Below are 22462 nucleotides of genomic sequence, written 5' to 3'. Positions count from 1 at the left end.
TTAACAATAGAATAGAATATGTTTGTTTTAAGTGCATATCCTAATCTAAGCATAAAATTTTGAAAGAAGTAAAGAATCATGGAACCTATCACTTTCTGAGAGATCGAATCAGTTTCTCGAAAGCATCTTGTCGCGGTTTGAGTTGATTCTTCAGCGTCTCTCTGAACCTTTCCATTCCCTCTGCAACATATCCGGCACCAACCTATCTCGTAGCCTTTCGAAACTTTCCCATCAATGCAAAAGGCTTGAATCAAACACCCAACATCAATATCGACCCCAACACTGGATTCTACCATATCCTGATACAATTTCCACATAAGATCGTTCCTACCAACCTTAAGACAAGCCAATAATGCTAAATTCCACGTCTCTATTGATGGACAATAACCAATCTCAGTCAAGATGGAGAGCACATCTATACCTTCTTCAACTGATTTGTTTTCACAAAGACATCTTAAGTAGCGTTCTAAAGAACCTGGCTTGGGTTCAAAATTGGTCTGATGAAAAAAAAATTCTTTCTGATATGTGAGTCAAAGTCCGTAGAAAACTCGTATTCCGACCACAGCCAATGAAAGAAACGCAGAGCGAAAACCACATTCTCTTGTTGCCTCAAAATCTCTCAAAAAAACCAGGTCCCGAAAAATTAAAAGAGGGGAAATGTGAAGCCAAGAGTTCTAAACAAAGATGTGATGACATGAGAATTCTCACAAACCAAAGAAGTGCATTGGGGTATTAATATGGAAAAATATATGGTTCCATCATTTAACAACAATTTACAGAGAAAACTAAGCTAAATCTCAGGTACCAAACCTCCATAGTTCTTGCAACTCGGATGCAATAAGAAGTGACAAGCTTGATTGTTCATAACCTCATGTTTTCCAAACTCGAACAGTGCTATCCACGGAGGAGGTTATCATACAGTTGTCTTTCGGGTGGTAACTCACACTTGTTACCACTGATGAATGAGCTCGAAATTTTGAAACCACAGATGCATCTACTAAATCCCAGAAGAAAATCGAGCCATCCTCAGAGCCACAAGTTACATGCGCATCACTGTTGGTTAGGCAGCAATCCATTTTGTAGGACTTGCAAGCATGTCCTTTATATTCTTGCAATAGTTCACCTGTGGACCTATCTAAAAGTCGTAAAGTTGAATCCAAGCAATTAGCTAATATGCAGTTATTGTCATTTGACAATGAGATACAGTTGACAGGTTGCCCTAAGTCATCTGATATTTCTCGACCGATACGAATATCAAATGTTCGAACAGTTCCATCAACACTCCCACCAATAATTTCGGTCTTGGTTAAACAAACAGACATAACAGTGTCCGAAAATGAGTCAATTATCTGTATGGGTTCAGTGCTGTGAGACCTACAGTCCCAAGCACGCAACGATCTATCATAACCGGTAGATACTACCACAGATGCATACTCATTAAACTTCACCGCGTTTACCTCGCCGTCATGGCCACGAAACTTGCGAATAACACGACCGGTGGAAACATCCCAATAGAAAATCTGTCGGTCTCCACCACAAGAACACAGCTTAGAGTTATCCAGGGTGACATGGACGTCGCGTACTTCGCGGCCGTGAGATTTGTAGGTTTTGATGTGGATGCCACGGTGGGGGTTCCAAAGACGGATGGTGCGGTCTTTGCCGCAGCTGAGGCAATAATTGCCATCGCTGTTGAATCTGGCTGCTAAAACCGCACCTTCGTGGCCTTTTAGGACATTGGCTTCTTTCCTTGGCAGCTCCGATGTGCTCATTTTTCTCTCTTCTTTTTCCCTTTCTACAAATTCCATAACCATAAAACTAGTTAGGTTTTTTTTTATTATTCTATAGTGAGATTTCTGATTTGGGTATTAGGGTTTTGGCCAGTTCTAGGGTTTAGCCTAACATAAATGGTGAAGCTTTAGCCATGGGATATCAGTTCTAGGCACTGTCTAGTAATCTTGCAAATTTGTTTAACAATGTCTAAATTTGATTGGTTTACGGAACCATTCAACTGTTCTTCACATTGCTTTTGATTCTCTACAAGTTCCTTAACCATAAAACTAGTTAGTTTTTTCTATTCTATAGTGAGATTTCTGATTTGGGTATTAGGGTTTTGGCCCGTTCTAGGATTTAGCCTAAGGAAATTTAGGATAAACGACGAAGCTTTAGCCATGAGATATCAGCTTTATTATCTAATTTCATCAACAATAGAGTAATTAAGCTCAAAAACTGAAAATAAAATGGATTAAAACTTACTGAGAAATGAGATTCGGAATTCCTTGGAACTCTAATTGAATTACTTTGTGAAGATTGAGATTGCAGCAGCTCTTACCTTTCTCGTTATTATAAAGACGCTAAGCAGATTTTCTTTTCTAAAACATAAAAGGGAAGGACCATTAGGATAAATTTTACTTATTAAGAAGGGTAAGCTATTCTTACACGATCACTTAATTTTTTAAAAATTACAAAATATTTATTAAATTATCCGAAAATTTTTATTTAAATTATTAAACTATTAAAATTTTTTATTTAAGTTATTTAATTATTAAATTTATTTTAAAAAAAGCTTCGACTAACGAGTTATAAGTGACAATTCGACGATTATTATAGTAGATCAATACCCATCGACGAGTAAAAAATATAATTTAGATTCAAGTCAATTTAACGGTCAATGTCAAATATCGGATAAGAAAATTATTTTTTTTAATTTTAATTTAGTTGAAGTTAAGTTCGTTTAAATTTTTTTATATATTTTTTCTTGATTTCCTATTTATGTTAATTTTTTTCATCTTTACATAATATAACTATATAAGTACCTAAATCTAAAAATATTAATTTTTTAAAAAGCTTTTTATAATATGATATTTTTAAATATATTTTATATATTAAAATCACCAAAAAGATATTAAACTAATTTATTATAAAACGTGGCATATTATAAGTTAGTATGTTGATATTTAAAACAATTAGTATAATGAATTTGAAATTTAACCTAAAAATACATTATAATTTTTATTATGTATAAACATAAATATAAATGTAGTCAATAAAATTTAAATAAAAAATTCAAGGAAAAAAAAAGGAATTTTTAGCCCTAGCCCATCCCGAATTAGCCTAAATTTTGTTGTTGTTGTTATTTTGTTGTCATTTTACTATTAATTACTATTATTTTGTTGTTATTATAACTCTTATTTTATTGTTCATTTCCCATTATTTTAGAAACATTTGCTTGCTAAACCAAGTTAAGCTCGAGTTTAACATTTTTAATCTAGACCGAGCTTGAGCAAAAATGTAAACCCATTTTCGGGCCAAGTCAAGATTGGGCTTAAAAAACAAGCCTAAAATTTTACATCACCCCAACCCAACCCATGATCAGGTCTAATTATAGTATGAGTACAATTGTATTTTTTAATTAGATCATTCTAAATCTTTATACTTTTTCAAATTTTGAAATTTCAAATTTAATGCAATTGATAGTCGTTAATTTCATTAAATAAAATTGAGTAATATGAAAACAACAAATTAACATGACATTACATATATATTTGTCACATCAGGAATTAACAAAATGGATTTAAAGGTTATATAGTTTGGTGAATGACTGAAATTTTAAAAATAAAGCAAGCATAGAAAAAAAAAAGATCAAATTATAATACATGAATTAAATCCACAATTTAAATACAAGAACTGATAGCAGAATTTAACTTTTTTCTTTTTACAATTTTATGCATATCATCTCATTAAAAAGAAAAAAAAAGAAGAAGAAAAGAACACCATGATTAAGTAACTAAATAGGTCTATAAAGAAGTCAGTATTTAGCATCATATGCTTCTTCTTATAACACAATATAAAAGCAAAAGAACAACTGAGAATAAGAATGTACAGGCAGAATGGTTGCTTAGATGGACAACCTTCAATGCACTTGTTTATGCTTCAATCTTCGGCTTTCTATTTTGCTTCTCGTACTCGATTTTCGATTCTCCTAAGCTCCGGGATACCTAATCACCATTCAAACATAAATATAAGAGTACTTAATGATTCAAACTCATTACTAGAAAACATTGATAAAAGTATCATGGAGGTCTCTGTACTAGGAGTCGGATTGCATTTTGCCCTTCTACTAAATATGAGCAAATTAATCCTTCTAAGTTAGATCAAGGAGCAAATTGATATTTTTATTGAAAATTTCATCTATTTTCAACATTAAAAACTGATCTTTGTATGTCAACATAAGGTACAAGTGACATGCCATATGTCACTATCCGGCTATTTCATAAGCCACACTAGTTTTTAATAGTACAGATGGATGAAATTTTTAACAGAAATGATTAATTTTCTCTTTGGTCTAACATACAGGGACTAATTTGCCTATTTTTTAGTAGAGGGGGCAAAATATAATTTGAATCCTAATACAGAGGCCTCAATGATACTTTGACCTAAAACATTTAAGAAGAAACCGTTAGCAAGGTTCTCATTGTTTACAACATACACTTGAGCAAATTAACCAATAGCCTTTTGAGCAAAAATTATATTAACTAATCAACAGGTGATTCAAGATCAGAAATTTCAAGCACATTACACACATTCCAGAGCAGCTCAGGCACCTGGTATTCGTAAAACCAATATAGATCAAGTACATAATTCAAATAAGTGTTCATGGCTAAAGACCATCATGCCGTAAGAAAAGGTACATGCGGATCTTAAAAATGAATGGAAATGAGAAATTTTAAAGTACTTAATGCCATAAAAACTTGGGTTGAGAGAGACAGAACCTTGATTGAATAAGCCATGGGCAGCAATATATCAGGATTCATTGCATCCTCCGGGAAGTTACGCAAAGCATGAATGAGTTTCTCAAAGGATAAATTTATCTGATGAACAATGTAACAATGTATCAATGCAACATAAAATGGTTTGTTGGATCTCGAGAAAATAAAGAGGTCTTGAACTACTTACCAAATCATCATGGCAGTACTTCAAAAGGGCCAAACCAACCTTAAAGACAATCTTAACACCCTGAAAAATAAAATAAATTATTTTGTTTGTCTTTTTCTTTTACTGCAAACCAATTTCCAGGTCATGTAATTAATTCAACAGCTTGAACCTATATCATATTTCCAACCACTAACCTCAAAGAGAAATACATCCCAAATTCGAAGAGCCAAAGGAAATGGGAAAGAGTATGAGAATACAGTTATGAACCACTGGCTAGCATACATGCTTGGATTTATCATCTCCCGGCTAAAATGCTCACCCAACTTTGGCAAGTGCTCCCTCACTAAGTGCTCAAACTGAAACAGGTACTGTTGTACAAGAGGCAGCCCCACCTATCAAGTGCATACAAATTTTCAGAGAAATGAAACAATATATATTTGATTGAATGCCTCAAGAAAAATGCATCAAACGCCAGTGATAATATATTCCAAGGAAGTTGTGTTACAATCAATTATGAAAAACAAAGGATGGGACCAGCCAGTTCAACCAGGAACAGTTGAGTCTCTGGAAGCGGAAGGAAATGACAAGAACAGTTGAGACTTTTGTTGTGGAACAGTTTCAATGGGTTGTAGTCTTCTCTAGATGTTTCAATAATTTGGGCTAAAAACCACATTTGCACAGAAGCTTGGATTGTCATTGAAATATAAGACGATTTAACCTAAGGAATACATTGATGCCACTCTATCTTCTTCTTCTTCTTTTTTATTCTTTTTATCTTCTTTCTTTGCTGGACCATGATAGCCAAACCAAGAAAGAAATGATTCACAGTAGTGCCTCGTCCTCCTTCAATCACTGGCATCCCAGTGCCATTCTAAAGGGATACATTTAGTGTTGCCGTCCTGCTTTCTTTTGAGCAATCAGTTGGATCTTGTCCCACTGTACCAAAAAAAAAAGGAATAAAAAAAGCCAACACTCCAATTTTAATGGGTTTTTTCCAAGTTAACTGGTTCCCTCTTGCTAGTTTAAACTGGATGGCAAAATTTCCAGTTATATTAATATGATTGAACCAAGTACCAGCCGATTCCTGATTGAACCAGCCAATCTGGTCTGATTCAAAGATCTAAGTTCTCATCACTTAATGTTCAAAACCGGTTGTGTAAGTTAGCATTATATCTCTACCATGGGCAAGTTATATGTTCGTAATTGGCTACTCGGCAGTATTCTTATCTTTGTATTTGTACCTTGTATTGGATTCTATGCTAGTTGTATAATTTTTTTTGTATATTTTATTATTTTATGAAGCTTTCCAAGTTTTCTGGTTTTTTCTTTTTTAGTTAATATTTGTCTTTAGATTTTATTGAACCGGTTGGTTCAAATAGTTGAACCGAAAAGTTTCTCTATGCTTACCTCTGGTTTGGTTTTTTGTTGCTTCGTAGCATTTATTCCATCAAGACGCTGTTGAGATTACTATCCTAGAGTAGAATGCCAAATGTGCTAAATTACCAACCTAACAGCAATATGCCTATACCAACATGAGAGGAGATTACACTGGAAGAAGCTGAAGCGTGGAGCGTAGTTCTTAAATTTTAGACCGCTACAACTTGTTTCATTTCAACATAATGCTCTTTTCACCAAGAATGCCTAGATATATGCACTATAAGCATGCTATGGGATCAAATAAAGATGTAAATCTATAGATTCAATTTATAATATAAATATAAAAGTTCCCTAGCAAATTAATCTAGGAAAAGTTCATGGTTCAGTCAGAGAACACATAATAAAATCAACATATGAATTTAAAGCCTAACCCCAGAAGCTAATATAAGCTGCTATAAAGCCAAATGTCAATTCCTGAGTAAGAGATAGTGGTATCACAATCTTTTCTAAGTCCTTAATGAACCATTAACAACATAAAATGGTCAATTCAGCATTGTAGATAGTAAAAATAGGTTTTAAATACAATAATACCTGATATAATCCTTCCATAGGAGCATGAACGGCTCCTTTTAGTAATGCAACCAATAACCAAAATGCATCCTCTTCACTCATATAAAGAAGTAAAAGACCTGCTAAAAAGCCCATTCCCTGCATTTTCAACAAAAACCGAGAGCACAATTAACCTAGACATATATTAATACGACGCCCCCCAATGACATGAGACAAACCTGGACATAGCCAACAGCTCTGTCGAAGACAGAGTACGCCTTTAAAACATTGTAAAGGGACCTCTGACCAGGTCCATGCCTCTGCTGAAAGAAAACATGCGTCGGAAAGGTGCGGGATATATCTCGGATTATATCTAGTTCTGAAGCAGATGTCTCATATATTACAAGTTGCTGTAACAACATAAACATGTGCAACGAGAACATTTTCATTATATAAGAAAAAAATCTGAAAAAAAAAACGAAAGAAAAGAACCCGTTAAGCTAAGGAATAGTTTGAGTCCAAATAAGAAAAACATTCTCCCTAAAGAAATCAAATGAGAGAAGAACTTTTCCAGCAATTCAAATCCTGATCATCAAAACAACATTACATTAATCATGCACCCTCGACCAATGAGCAAGAATAAATATGAGGACAAAAATCCAACCCAAAAGTTATAAACACCAAACATAATGCCAACAGTCAATTCATAAGCATTTCACGATGAAGTTAGAATTGTCAATATTGATTTTTACATTCACTCAATAAAGTTATACAATATTAAGGTCAAGGCTGGCGTCCATAATGATTCAAATAAACAAGAACATTACTAAAAATACTAAAAACAACAGGGAAACTGAAAACTATTCTCAGATCTTCAGAAATCCATGCTCTCATAGTCACCCTGCAGGAAAATAATACCCTTGTTCCCAAACCTTCTTAACAAGCCTTTTGTTTTAAACCACAACAATTTTATAACCCCAAAATGAGCACTTGGAAACTGTTTTTGGTTCACCACCTAGGTGCTGAAAGATGTGTGGATGGGTTTGGTCCAGACATAATTGAACTTTGACTCTACCAATGAAATCCAAATTGGATTCAAACAGAGTATTTCCCAAACAAAATGGCATGTTATACAAGGGATAGAGCTCCAACCAAAATGATTTCATTCATGGTATTGTTCAAATCAAGAATATTTTGGCGGACTAGATAGAATCGCTACTTAAATATTTAGACCTCATCCTCATGAAATGATTTAGAGAAACCTGCTTAAAAGACTAAGATGAAACTGATTAACTGCTGGTTTAGGCAATCATGAATAATACTCGCACACACAGTGATTTCAGAATACTATGATATATTATCCCATCGGACCCATCCTTCTATGGGAACTTCCAAATATACCCAACGCGATCATATTAAAAACTTCATAGAAATTTTCCTTCTAATTTATATTATAAGTTCCCCTGCCATCAGTTCCAATAAACTCAAACACAGGCATTAAAACCAGTTCTGTTACAAATTGGAAGCAATGCTAAAATTCACTAGTGCTCAGGTTATTGGATGCATTTTAGCAAATAAAATAACACAAGTTTCCAGTTGGGGATCAAGTCAAAAGAAAATAGTATCCATGAGGTTAGAATTAAGCACCTAAAGGTTGCATTTGGGATAGAAAACAGAGTGTAAAATATAGGATAAACAAAAATTAATAACGAGGTAGGAAGAAGGCCAATTTTTTTTTTTTCAATTCCTGTTAGAGAACTTAGCAGAAATAAGTAATATTACATGTTAAGACGGAAAGGAAAGTCAAGTGAAGGCTATAGCATTCAGAATAATATACAGTTTGTTAACGAAACAACGCTAAACCCTACAAGAAATAAAAAGAAGTACCTCATAGACCCCTGGGTTCATCAGCAAAAGGTCTCGGCTTCCAGAGATCAACTGCCAAACAAGACCCCTTAAACAATCGGGAATTCCTTTCCTTATACGCCTTTTAACAACATGAGGCTTTCTCCTTACATAATGTTTCCAATCACTCCCACCAACCCCAATCATTTTCCTCCATTTCCTAACTCTTCTAGCTTCCCTGGAAATTTATAATCACCATAAAACACAACCAAAATCAATGTTTGTTAGTACTAAGTATAAAATCATAAAGACAGCTACACTCATATCACCTTACAGAGCTTGATAGACAATAATTAAAGAAAAAGATAACCTCTTGCATTCGAAAACTAACCTACTCTTTCCTAAGCCTTCTGCAGCACTACTATTACTAACATTCTGCTTTATAAACCCATATCTGTCCACACGGCTTTCTGAAGGAACCGGTCCAGGTTCATAGTCGTTGATTCCTCTACTCCTGTCCATTTCACTAATTCAAGCATGCCAAGAGGAAAACCAGCTAACTCTCTTCTAACCTTTGAGAAGGAACAATCTGAAAACAGTCAAAAGAAATTAATGATGAAGCTTACAACCACAATTAACCAAGAAAAAGGTAAGTTAACTTTGAAAGGGAAACTCTATTTATCACAAAGGAGACAATCTAAAATGATGAAAGTATCGAATCAACAGACCTTGCTAGCAGGCTGAAGCTATTAAAAATGATATCTACAGCATAATATGAGAGCATTGGTTTCTGAAAAAAGATTATGAGCATACACCATAAAATAATAGTTATTATTAAAAATAATAATCATAATCAATAAGAAAATATGCCAAATTCATTACAGACAACACAAGGAAAGTATAATCCAGCAAAGGAAAAAAAAGCTATAAAAAAAAAAGATGATAAATTTGAACATTCGTTCATAATCAAAGCAAATAAATGCAAACAAGAAGATCACGAGGAGAAAATCAAAACCCCACCAATATTTCACAATAATATGAAATGGGTAAATCCCAGAATTGCCAAATCAATCAATGAATCACGATTGAAAGAGAAAAAAAAACAAAAAACCTATATAAGAAAATATTAAAAAAAATTCAATAAACCCAGGAGTTTTTGGTGGAATTTGAGGAGTAGATCGAAGAAGAGTTGATCAATTGTGCAAAAATCGATGGATTAGTAATAGAATAATTTAAAAAGAAAAGCTAAGAATGGTGGTTTAGTTAAGGGTTTCTTTCTGTTGCCATTGTTTCACCAAACGAAACGGAGCTCAACTAGACCGTACATGTAGAACGGGCTAATCCCATCAAGCATGAAGCTCCTCCCCTCCTATTATCATAATTAACATTGCTTTGAGATAAATGTTTTTTAGTTGCTTAATGGATCTTTGACATAAATAGGAGACGATAGCATCCATTTATTTTTTTTTAAAACTATTATTCATGTGAAGATTGTTATTAATAATTTATTTTTTGAATTTTGGAAATTGGAAGTTAAACTACTATTACATCATCTAATTTTGTTAATATAGTGTTGTTATTTATGGCAAATGCAACAATAAATTGATACATCTATATTATATATATATAATGATTAATTGAGTTTGATTTAATAAATCTATTCACAACAATTTAATCTATGCCCAAAAAAAATTGAAAAACATAAAAATAAGAATACAAATGTTATTGTTTGAGTCTTATCTCGATTGGCATGAACATTATTGTCAATGTAGTAGGATGGGGGTTCGAGTGCGTTGAAATGTATTATCTATAGGTTGGGAGCTATATGTAATTATAGGCATTGTCTCCAAAAGAGCTTATCAGAACCTATAATGGCCTAATCATGAGCTAGATCACTTGTCAAGACCTAAATGCTCGCTCGAAAAGTAAGAGGGTTTAGAGAAAATTATAGGCTCGAAAAATGAGCTTATACAAAAAATAGGCCCGAATCAACTTAAATTTTCCTTTTTATTGTTGTTTTGCTATCATTTTGTTGTTGTTTTGTTGTCATTTTGTTTTTATATTGCTACTATTTTATCGTTATTTTGTTCGAATATTGTATAATATTATTAATTTTGCTACTATTTTAAAGGCATTTTACTTACTAAATTGCAACGATGTTAGTGTTACTTAAATATAAAACTTTTTTTTAAATGTATTTCTAATTTGTTGGGAACATCTATTTTAATGTTTTTAGTGTATTTGATGAATTATATTTTTTAAATTTATTTTTATATAATAATAATCTAAAAAAAATTTAATACAAGCGGGTCGAGTCAGATTCGGGTTTAGAATTTTTAATTTGGGTCGAGTTTAGACAAAATTTTAGACCTATTTTCTAGGTCAGGCTTGAGCCTAGAAAATGAGCCTAAATTTTTACATCGGCTCGACCTAGCCTGATCTATAATCAAGTCTATTCCCAACACAATTGTAAAATAATAAATATTATTTTAAGAGTATTTTCTTTTATAAAATTGTTATTTTCGAGTTGTATCAATTTTAGTCATTATAAAGCTGAGTTAATCTCCAAACCAACCCAAATACAAAAGTACAAAAATATTGTTATAATACACTTGAATTCAATAGAATTATTTAATAATTCTAAATAATTTAAAATTTAAAAAAATAAAAAAAAACTAAATTTCTAAAAATAAAAATAATAAAATTTCCAATAAATCTTTTGCCCGATGATAAGGTCGAGGTACTCAAAACTTTAAGATCCAGGTTTGAGTCACACCCTATATAAATGTGAGGGTTTTTGTTTTCAAATTTTCCTAATTAGGTAGTTACGGTTGAGTTAGTTATTTAGTAGAAATTGTTAAAAAGTGGACTACTAGTGGATTCTACGAGATTAATAGAAATCATGAAAATTTCAGGATGGATGGTGTTTTTGATGTTCATGTTAAGAAAACTTTAGGCAATCAATTTCTTATTATTTTTTTAGAAGGATGAGACTAGGATTAAAATGAAACAACTGAGTGATCTCAGTTGAAACAATGATTTATTAAGATTGATGAATGGCTCGGGTGATTTGATGGACTTGAACAAATAACCCGACCAATGAACATGTTTAATATAGTTTATAGATTTTGGTTGTCTAGCTTACCACACTTTCTTCTTCTTCTTGTTTTTATTCAATAAATTATTTGATTTTATTGAGAAAAAAAAAGGTATAATGATAAATTTAGTCATTAACGTTTGTATTTTTTGTCAATTTGATTTTTATTTTTTTGAGTTACATTTGGTCATAGTATTTCAAAAATAGTCAAGTCGTTTTTTTAACAAAAATGATGGCTAAAATATTAATTTTTTTTAAAGATATTGACATGTATGACAGTTTATGTATACTTCATATTGATATAGCACTATTTTTTTCTTTTTTTTCTCACGAAAGATAATAAAATTTCATTAGAACCCGAAAAGGAGAACTGGCCCAAGGATAAGTGATGCAACAATTGAAACAAAAATATGAAATCAACCATCACCTAAAAATAAAGAAATAAGTGTCGATTGAGCCTTAGCTCGATTGGAGCATTGTTGCCAATGCAGTAGACGTGATTTGAGTGCGCTAAAGCACATTATCCTCCTATTTATAAATTTGGGAAGGACTATGAATAATTCTAGACGTTGTGTCAAAAAGAACAACCATTTTAAAAACACCCAAGACAAGATTGTAGAAACTCCATCCCAAGCCAATTCAAAAACTTACCACAATTTCACATGAACAAACAAGCAATGCTGAATCTCCATCCAAACCCTTGCAAACATAACACAAATTCAATCAAAATCTTAGAACTCAAACAACAAATAAAACATTTATTATCTGTCCCATTTGAAGAATAGAAAAAATCCAAAAAAGATTTTGATCGTCATTTTGAATAGAAATGCTGATTAAAACATTTTTTTGACAATATTAATATAATAATCTATGTGACAGTCCACATATATCTCATGTGGACATCATATTGTTTATCTTATATGACACAACAACAAATAATTTAAAATTCTAAAACTATTTTTAAAATAAATTATAAAAAAGTTCATAAAAATTTTAAAAAAATTAGCAGGAGTACATGTGGATTATCACACGGGTTGTTATATTTAATGTTTTAACGTTTTAGTAAGTAGTGGTGATAACAGTTCAATTCAGTTAGGTTTTTTAGATTTTTTTAATTGTCCATCATAATTCGGTTAGCTCGGTTCAGTTCTCGGTTTTTCCATATTATTTTTGTTTTATTTTTTAAACTTATTTTGATAAAATGAGTTTTGTTTTTTGAATTTTGAATATTATTCGACAAATTTTCAAAGTTTTTTTTATAGATATTTCTGAAAAACAAAAAAAAAATTATTTTCACTATTTTAAATAAAAAATATTTTTATATTATAAAAATTAAATTAAATTATATATTAAATAAAAAACTTGGATTCGATTTTGGGCAACTGTGATTTTTGAACTTGCATTCCATAAATCGTCCTTGGCTTTCGGTTTGGTCGATGTTTTTCTCAACCCTATTAGTCAGTATTTTCATTAAGAAACAACAATTTAACTGTTTTTTGAAAGGTTAATCAATGGTCAAATTTCACTCTTTTTAAAAAGGTTGAGGGCTAAATTTGACAGTATGGCATTTATTTTATATGTCATGTCAATAGAAAATTTAAAAATTAAAAAAAATTAATTTATTGATAAACATTAAAAATTAATTTTTTTTTTTGCAAAAAGTTAAAATGATTGTTTAAATTAAATATCAAAGTAAAAAAAAATAAAGTGAAAAAGCGAGAATAATGACTAAATTGTAAATTAAGCCAAAAAAATATGATCCTTATTGATATAAAACCAAAACAGTGCAATACCAATATTTTTCGCTTTACCCTAAAATTGGTACCATTAGTACGTGTACACTACTATCTTGTATACTAATGGATACTGAACTTTCAACAATAGTTTGGTGCTACATAATAATCTTTGGGTTAATATATAAATTCATCTCCATCTATTTAATTTTTAGCAGTTTAATACTTAAAACAAAAAAAATCACAATCAACTTACGTTTTATCGATGATGAGATTTTGAATGTCTAAATCCGAATCTCACTGTATATAAATGTCATGCGTGTGTTCTCTTCAAGACTATTCTAGGTTCAAGTTTTTACCCTATGTAAGCCTTATCAAAATTTGTTATAATCTAAGTCTAGATATCTCTGGTTTTTAGTCTGTTATGTTTTCTACCGAATTGATTCTAATTTTAATTGATTAGATAAACATTGTTTGTGATTTGTATTATACTTATAAAGTTGTTAAAAAAAACTTATGTTTTATCGAAAAATTTCCAATAAAGTTACGTTGTTACATAAAATGCACTCTGAACGTAGTTTTTTTAAGGGTGGGTTTAGATGGACGATGGAATGCGGTGCATTTAGCTTACTTTTTGTCTCACATTACAGTATCACTATAGTATCTAATATCACCGCACCACCCATCCAAACATACCCTAAATGAGGTTCAAATACAATTATAGCGATTGAAAACTATAAACTTAATATAATTAAATCACATATGAAACGGTAGGAGTCATCTTATTGGACTTATTTAGAAATTTTCGTCAATTATCACAGGTTTGATCCCTAAGGCATTTAGTTTATTTTAAGTAATGATTTTTTTTAATCTCAATTTAAATAAAGGATAAACTATCAAAATAGTTACTTTTGTTTACCTCAGGTTACATTTTAGTCACTTGTGTTTGAAATATTACGTTCTAGTCACTTACGTTATTACATTGTATCATTTTAGTTACTAAGCCATTAATTGTCGTTAATGGTGTAATGGTAAGCTGACGTGGCACGTCAAATCATCATTTCAAACAAAAATTTAAGTTAATTTATACATTCGGTTCTCATATTTTTTTGTTTTAAGAAATTTAAATTTTTTCTTTTATATATTTTTTTAACTTTTCTTTTTTTCCCCTTTATTTTCCATCCTCTTCTGATTCTCCCTCTGCTTTCCTCTCTTCTCTATTTCTTTTAACGTAGTTTTTTTTATATTTTTCATTTGTTAAAATTAGTCCCTATACCTTTATTTTTTTGAACAATTTAATTTTTGTAGTAGTGCGTGCTTGTGGCTAGTTTTAACAAATAGAAAAACATAGAAAAACTATGCTAAAATAAATGAAGAAGGGAGGAAAACAAAGAGAGAAGCAGAAGAGAATGAAAAAAAAGGAAAAGTTAAAAGAACATAAAAGAAAAAAAATTAAATTGCTCAAAATGAAAAAAAATATAGGGACCAATTGTTGAATTTAATCTAAAATTTTCATTTGAAATAATGATTTAACGTGCCACGTCAACTTACCGTTACACTATTGACGACAATTAACAGTTCAGTGACTAAAATGTTAAAATACGATAATGTGAGTAAAACGTAACATTTCAAATATAAATAATTAAAATGTAACCCGAGATAAATAGAAGTGACTATTTTAATAATTTACCTTCAAAAAATAGTTTTTGGTTGTTTTATTTCAACACTTTATATAAAATAATTTTAAAAGACCCATCATTGGAATAATATTTATTAATGGTTTTTGTGTCATCCCACTGTTGGTCTTCCTTTTCTTTTTCTTTACTATAATAATTTTATATAATTTATTTTATTATTATTATTATTATTTATAGTATTTATTGTATTTCATGATTTTCAAACAATATGCAATATTTTTACTTTTATTAATTAAATATAGTAAAATTATATTTTTTTTAAATTTAATTTAATATATTTAATAATTATTTTGCTTTCTCATTATGATTTGTCTTACGTTGTTTGCATTTAAACACATATCCCAACATAAATTTTAATCTCACCGTTACACTATTCAATCTCACTATAGTAATTAACCTCATACTACAAAAAAACAGGTCAATAGTGACATACTAAAAACTCTAAAGAGATGGGAAATGGTGTCACTATAGAGTTTGGTGACGCATCCAAATGCGTCAACACTGAGTATGTCTTACTAGGGTTGGCGATGCAAAAAGGCATCTCCATAACTTAGTCAGTGGAGATGCATTCATTGTGTCTCTACCTCTACCATTAAAAACTTTTTACCATCTCAATATTTGTATTAATATATAATTATAATTATAATTATAATTATATTAAAATATGGATTTATAAAATAAAATAATAATAAAATGAATATAATAATTTTTTGTATTATTTATTTTCAATGGATTAATTTAGTTACAACAATTATTTACATTTTATTAAATTATTATTAATAAAATAATTAGTTATATTGTATTAAAAAGATTTAATTTTTAAATATAAAATATATTTTAAAAAATAGGTTTAAATATTCATTTAGCCTTCGAATTTGTCACTTTCTCTCAAGTTAGTACTTACGTTTTTTTTTATCCCAACTTGATACTCAAATTATTTTTTCGTCCTTCATTCTATTACTTTTTTGTAACAGCGTAAGTTTTTGATGATGTGGCGGCTCGACCCAATAAATAAATATAATATAGTAGACGAAATTTAAAAACCTTAATATTTAATTGTCATGTCATTAAAAATTAACACCGTTACAGAAAGGTACTAATATAGTAGGTGGAATAAAAATTTAAATATCAATTCAGGATAAAAAAATCATAAATACCAAATCGAGAAAAAATGATAAATTTAGGAGCTAAATGAGTATTTAAATAAAAATTTTAATATGCAAAATACTTCCGTATATTATTATGTATAGGAGGATAATGCACTTCAGAGTATTGAAACTTATATCCTCTTACATTGATAATAATGTTCATACCAATGTAATTAAGACTTAGGGTCCGTTTGTTTATATATAAAAAGTTCTACGAAAAATATTTTTTGCATTTTCCTGTATTTGTTTCACAGAAAATAGTTTAGTTAACGGAAAATAACTTACAAGTCAAGGTAAAATAAGCCATTTTCTTATAAAATGACTTACCCTTTTGAAAAGCGTAAGTCATCTTCCGGAAAAGAGCTCATCTATAGATAATTTTATTTTTATATAAAAATTAACTTAAATCAAGTTTAATATTATTATATTGATAATAGATTTTATTTTTATTTTTAAAAATATTTAAAATATTATATTTTTCAATATTATTAAACATAAATATTTCATTATTTATATTTAGTCATATAATAAATTACTAATATAATAAATATAATTTATTATTTTAATAAATTATTTAATATTTTAATTTTATTTTAATAATAAATTTTAAAAATAATAATTTTAAATAATATTATTACGTATTAATGAAAATATTCAATATTAATATTTTAATAACAAATATTTATTACAATTATAAATATATTAATAATAAATGTTTTGTAGTATAAAGGTTAAAATATGTCATAAGTTCATGTACACTTCACAGATTCGTAATTTAGTTTTTGTACTTTTATTTTCAAGAATTTAGTCCCTTTATTTTTCAAATTTGAAAATCAAGTCCAACTGTTGACATCGTTAATTTTTTTTTATCAATTTTGTTGATGTAACATTTTTAAATAAAAAATACTCACTTAGTAGTCAAGTAATTAAAAAATAACGTTGTAATGAATCAGAATTTAATATAATATTTTTAATATATGCAAAAACAATATAAAATATAAAATTATAGATAAAAATAAATTCAATTAAACAATAAAAAATAAGAAAATCTCAAATGTATGTTTATTTAATTGAAAACAACTTTTATGAAATATTTTTAAGAAATTTACCAAACAACAGAAAATATTTTAGACATATTCATCTAAATACTAAAAAATATTAGTTTTTCAAAAAAAATTATTTTTCAAAAATTATTTTCTAAAAATTATTTTCAATGAAACAAACGAAGCCTTAATTAGCTTCATCGGTAAAGGCTTTAAATATGTAATATTTATAAATAAAACAAAATAAAATAAAATTAAAGGCTGAAATTGCCATCCCGCAACTAAAGCTACTGTCCTGTCACTTCGCTAAAAGCTTTTCATTTTAGCGTATGCCCATTTCTACCTTCAAGCAACCCTTCCCCCTCATCTCTACCTACCAAATTCCAGGCTCTTTATTCTTCTCTTCAACTCTTTCCTGCACAAACAAATCCATGGTGTCTCAATAAACATCATATTACACTGTACTCTTCTATTAAAAACCCTAATTAGCTGCTGAAGTAGTTACAAATAAGATTAATTTATCATTGATGTTAAAAAATATTTCAAAAAAATTTGACAGTGTTTACCGTTGCTGGAAACTAGAAAATCGATTTTAGATTTAATGTTATAAGGTAAGAAGTATGTTAGAGTCTCTTTTAACAAAACTGTTGCAAATTGACACTATAAACCAAGGTACAAACCATTTGCATCCCATCTGCATGGATTTTGGAATCTAACTGGACTGATCGGTGGAACTAATTGGACAAAAATTGGTTGGGATATCGGAACAATAGATTAGACTAATTAGCCCACCAACGAATTTTTTAAAATTTGATTGATTTTACCACCTATTTAGATATGAAATCCTAAGATCTTTTGCGGAATTTGTGATCAGAAAGAAAAAAAATCCTAATTATCTCTTACCATATGAGTACTCTATCAATATTTGAAGTAGATAGCAATCCTCTATTCTCTTCAGCCCTCCTTAAAAGATAAGGCATTACCATATCCACAGGTCCATATGGCAAATACTTGCTTACTTGAAAGCCTGCATTTCTCAACCCAAACGAAAGTGCATCCGACATTCCATATAACTGTGCAAATTCAAGCCTCCGATTCCCTTTCTGAATCCCCAAATTTCTTGCTCTACATGCCGCCAGCTTCCCTGTTTGATACACACACCATTTGTTTATTTTTCAAGAATCCCCCAAGCCATTAAAATTGAAAAGGACAACTTAATTTAGTACCTGAATCGATATTATGAGTTGCAAAGACGACTGCATCATTGCCATTAGCAATCCTTTCGAGCATGAAACCAGCACAATCGTTGTAACACGCATGAGTCTCGTCGATGCTATTATGAATAGGGGAATCATAGCCTAACGAAGAAGCCGATTCGGTTTCGCTCGACATGTAAGCGCCTCTTACTAGCTTGAACCCCATTGGAACTCCTAGTTTTTCAGCAGCTTTGGATGCCATAAACAACCTCTCTTTCGCATCTTTCAAGTAAGCTTGGACCGTGCCGTAAACGATAGGGTTACCGTCTCGGTTGTGCTTGATGGCCGAAGAGTAAGTGAAGTAATCGATGGCGGGTTGCAAGGACGTGTCCTCGGCATCGATTAATAGAGGCATGTTTTCTTGTACGCATTTTTGGCAGAGTTTTTGGAGTCTTTGGTGAGCCAGTTCGAGGTCAAGCTCTTCTTCTGGAGTTAGTGGTGGAGGCTTTTGAAGAGTGTGGTAAAGAGGACTTGAAGTGGAGAAAATTGGGAGAGTGTGGAGCTTCCATGGAAGGTTGAAAGAAGGGTCTTTGTATTGCCATCTCAGTAAGTCGCTAACTCTTCTAAGAAGGCTGATGGGACATATTGCTGTAATCTTTGCAATGACGAAACTTACCTGTTGTCACGGATTAATAGGATAGTTAAAAAAAAACATGAAATAATGCATTGAAAACATTGTATTAATAGTACAAGATAAATTAGACTAATACAAAAAGAACTAGACAAAATTCACGTAAGGAAAGAAAACTCACACATCATAATTGCAGGAGATGGGATTTGAACTTAGGGTTCAAGATTCAAATTATTTATTAATTGTTGAAATTATAATGAAAGTTTTTAAAAAAATTAGGGTAAACTATAAAAATAGTCACTTTTGTTTGCCTTAGATTACATTTTAGTCACTTATCGTTTTGTTACTTCCCTAACAACAATCCTACATGGCAGTCTAAATGTGTTTTAAATATCAACTTTGATGTCCAATTGCTGGGATGAAAATAGATTTTTAATTAAATAAATTTAATTTGGACTGTCACGTTGAGCATCCAAATTAACATTTAAAACCCATTTAAACTGCCACATAAGACTGCGGTTATGGAGGTAATGGAGCTTAACAATATAGTGACCACTTCGTAACAAAACGATAACGTAAATATCTAAAAAGTAACACTTCAAACATAAATGACTAAAATATAATCTTAAGCAAATAAAAGTGAATATTTTTATAGCTTACCTAAAATCATGTAATTATTATGAATGATTTATACGATTAATTAATTTATTGCCACCAGCTAAAGTGACACCAACTCAACTATTCGATTTATAAAAAACTAATGTATAAAATATTAAAACCATATGATAAACATGGCTAAATATTAATACCATTCTAAAAGGTGCCTTGTATAATTAATTTAATTAGAAAAGGAATTAAATATAAATAGCTTTTTGGCCATTTATAAAGGAGGGGACCAAGGAAAGGGGGACCAAGGAAAGATTATTGAAAAGTAGTGGCTAAATTGACAAATATAATAATTTTAACAAATATAAAATTAAAATATTTGTTTTTTTAATTACATAAAAAGTAAACAACCACTAAAAATACTAAAGAAAGAAGAATAAATTACTTTAGCATCATCTTAAAAAATATAGTTTTTAGGCACTAATAAAATAGTGCTACGTCATTAAAATTTAAAGATAACAAAATATAATTATACACTCATCTATATTTAATATCTTTTTTACCTTAATGTAACTTTAATTAAACTACTTAAAATAATTAATTTTTTAAATTATTAAAAAACATATTTTTTTTATTTTTACAAATTTTAATCATTTTTTCCATAAGTTAATAATTATTTTATTTTTGTGCAACAAATTTTTAAAAAAATTAGTAATTTTTGTTTAATTTTTTCTATGTCATTGACACATAATTTTGGTAATTATTTCACCCAGAACCCTGAACCTTAAACCCCAAACCTCGAGGTTCGAGGTTTGTGTTTGAGATTTAAGGTTCATTGTTTGAGTTTGGGTTTTGGATTCGAGGTTCGGTGTTACAAGTTTCGAGTTTGGGGTTCATGATTCAATGGTTCGAGATTCTAGTTTAGAGTTCAGAGTTAGGGGTTAGGGTTGGGATTCAAAGTAAAAAATTACCAAAATTTTGTATAAATGACATGGAAAAAATGATTGACATGTTGTGAAATAATTGAAAATAAACCGTAAATAATATGGTGGAAAAGGTCCATAAAATAATTTATCTATGGATGAGTGCATAATAATAATTTCACGTCTTTAAAATTTGATAATGTGGCAAAATTTTATTGGTGCCTAAAAACTTAAATTTTTAAGTTAATCCTAAGTTAGAAAAACAACTACCCACGTTTAATCTATTATTATTTTACAATCAAGTACTTAAAAATGAATTTTCTTATATGTCAAAGTGAAGTAAATATTAAAAAAAAACTTGATTTACATCACAATATTTTTATTTAGGTAATTAAATAAAAATTTAATGGTTCATTATTGAAGCAAATAAAAATGAAAAAAAGAACACTTACAGAAGAAGGTGGGAGGGACTTGGAGAATTCAACACAACGAAGAAACCCTTCCAAATTCCGATCACAACCGGTGTTATCGCTGGTGTGTTCGACGGCGTATACAAGCATCCCCCTTAGGCCAGCGTCATGGATTTTCCTCACGCATTCCCCCGCCTCCTCCGTCGTTTCGCCGGCGCAAAAATGTTCGAACATCGTGTGTTTCACTGTCTTCAATATAACATCACGTACCAAACTGGTTTCCATAAGCCTAGAATTCATAACCCACATTCCGAAATCAACGAACGTCTCGTTAGAGGTCAACCCAAGGTTGATCGACGAACGTAGCAGCTTCGACGTCGAAACCGAAGCGAAAAGCTTCCGGTGATCATCGAGGTCGACGATCGTCAAAGCTGCCGGTTCGGGTTTTAGGGTCTGTAAAACGGTAGCTGTGGAGACGGTGGAGTTAAAACGCCTGTTGAAGAGGCGGAGGGTGGTCGCCGGCAGCAGCCTTCTGGCCATGGAAAGGGATGGCTAATTCTACTAAGAAAGAAAGAAATAATTATATGATGAAATGTGTGAAACAAAAATGGGGGAACACTAAATATAGGCGAAAATATACGTAAAATCATAAATTTACTATAAACACCGACAAAACTGGATTAAAAAACGAAATTGACGGCTTTTAGACATGCTGATGACTGGAAAACAAAGCAAAAATCTTTGTCTTAATTAAGGTTCCCAAAACTTGTAAAGATTTTTTTTTGGACCGTTGACTTTCTTTGAAACTATGTGTTGTTTGAGAATGATACACATGTTGGATGATGAGAGTTTCATGGAATTTTGGAAATAAATTTGACTTAATGATTCTTTTTAAGAAGCGAAAATTTTGGATTTAGTTTGATATAGTTGATACTCAATTTAACCCTACTTTTCGATTTCTATAATTATTGTTAATTTACTTGATGTACTTAAGTTGAGTTAAGTAGCGTTTGGATTTTGAATAAGGCCGTTACGTTTGTTTCACTGAAAATAATTTTTGAAAAATGACTTATTTTTCTAGAAAAGTTAATATTTTTAAGTGTTTGAATGAATCTGTGTAAAATATTTTTTGTTGTTTAGCAAATTTCCTGAAAATATTTCATAAAAGTTGTTTTCGATGAAACAAACATATATTTAAGATTTTATTATTTTTTCATTGTTTGAGTTTATTTCATAAAGCTTATTTAGATTTTAATTAATCATGTTTTAGTTTTA

General features: G+C 30.3%; 3 protein-coding genes across 7 annotated transcripts; all 3 read right to left on the bottom strand.

The window, feature by feature from the left end:
* On the bottom strand, positions 1–2401 carry LOC107930521 (WD repeat domain-containing protein 83). Its single transcript, XM_041075680.1, has 2 exons — positions 2254–2401; positions 1–1792 (listed from the first exon to the last, which is right to left on the bottom strand). Exon 2 carries the CDS (start codon positions 1767–1769, stop codon positions 870–872), a length of 900 nt encoding a protein of 299 aa, XP_040931614.1. The 5' UTR covers positions 1770–1792; positions 2254–2401; the 3' UTR covers positions 1–869.
* A 1225-nt stretch (positions 2402–3626) lies between these two features.
* Positions 3627–10164, bottom strand: LOC107930507 (EVI5-like protein). Of its 5 annotated transcripts, none has more exons than XM_016862173.2 (10): positions 10029–10122; positions 9432–9493; positions 9095–9292; positions 8746–8941; positions 7098–7268; positions 6901–7017; positions 5127–5324; positions 4954–5013; positions 4770–4868; positions 3627–3995 (listed from the first exon to the last, which is right to left on the bottom strand). In XM_016862173.2, exons 3-10 carry the CDS (start codon positions 9223–9225, stop codon positions 3924–3926), a joined length of 1044 nt encoding a protein of 347 aa, XP_016717662.2. In that variant the 5' UTR covers positions 9226–9292; positions 9432–9493; positions 10029–10122; the 3' UTR covers positions 3627–3923. The 5 variants fall into 5 exon arrangements, with proteins under 5 accessions (XP_016717662.2, XP_016717663.2, XP_016717664.2 ...); XM_016862174.2 differs by having other exon boundaries at positions 9724–10097; XM_016862175.2 differs by lacking the exon at positions 9432–9493 and having other exon boundaries at positions 10029–10164.
* A 6950-nt stretch (positions 10165–17114) lies between these two features.
* On the bottom strand, positions 17115–21790 carry LOC121204896 (proline dehydrogenase 2, mitochondrial). The gene is made up of 4 exons (XM_041075678.1): positions 21230–21790; positions 18648–19293; positions 18325–18565; positions 17115–17836 (listed from the first exon to the last, which is right to left on the bottom strand). Exons 1-4 carry the CDS (start codon positions 21725–21727, stop codon positions 17791–17793), a joined length of 1431 nt encoding a protein of 476 aa, XP_040931612.1. The 5' UTR covers positions 21728–21790; the 3' UTR covers positions 17115–17790.
* Positions 21791–22462: the final 672 nt, after the last annotated feature.

Source organism: Gossypium hirsutum, chromosome A08 (assembly GCF_007990345.1).
Source record: "Gossypium hirsutum isolate 1008001.06 chromosome A08, Gossypium_hirsutum_v2.1, whole genome shotgun sequence".
NCBI lineage: Eukaryota > Viridiplantae > Streptophyta > Magnoliopsida > Malvales > Malvaceae > Gossypium > Gossypium hirsutum.
This window is presented reverse-complemented; position numbering and strand designations above follow the sequence as displayed.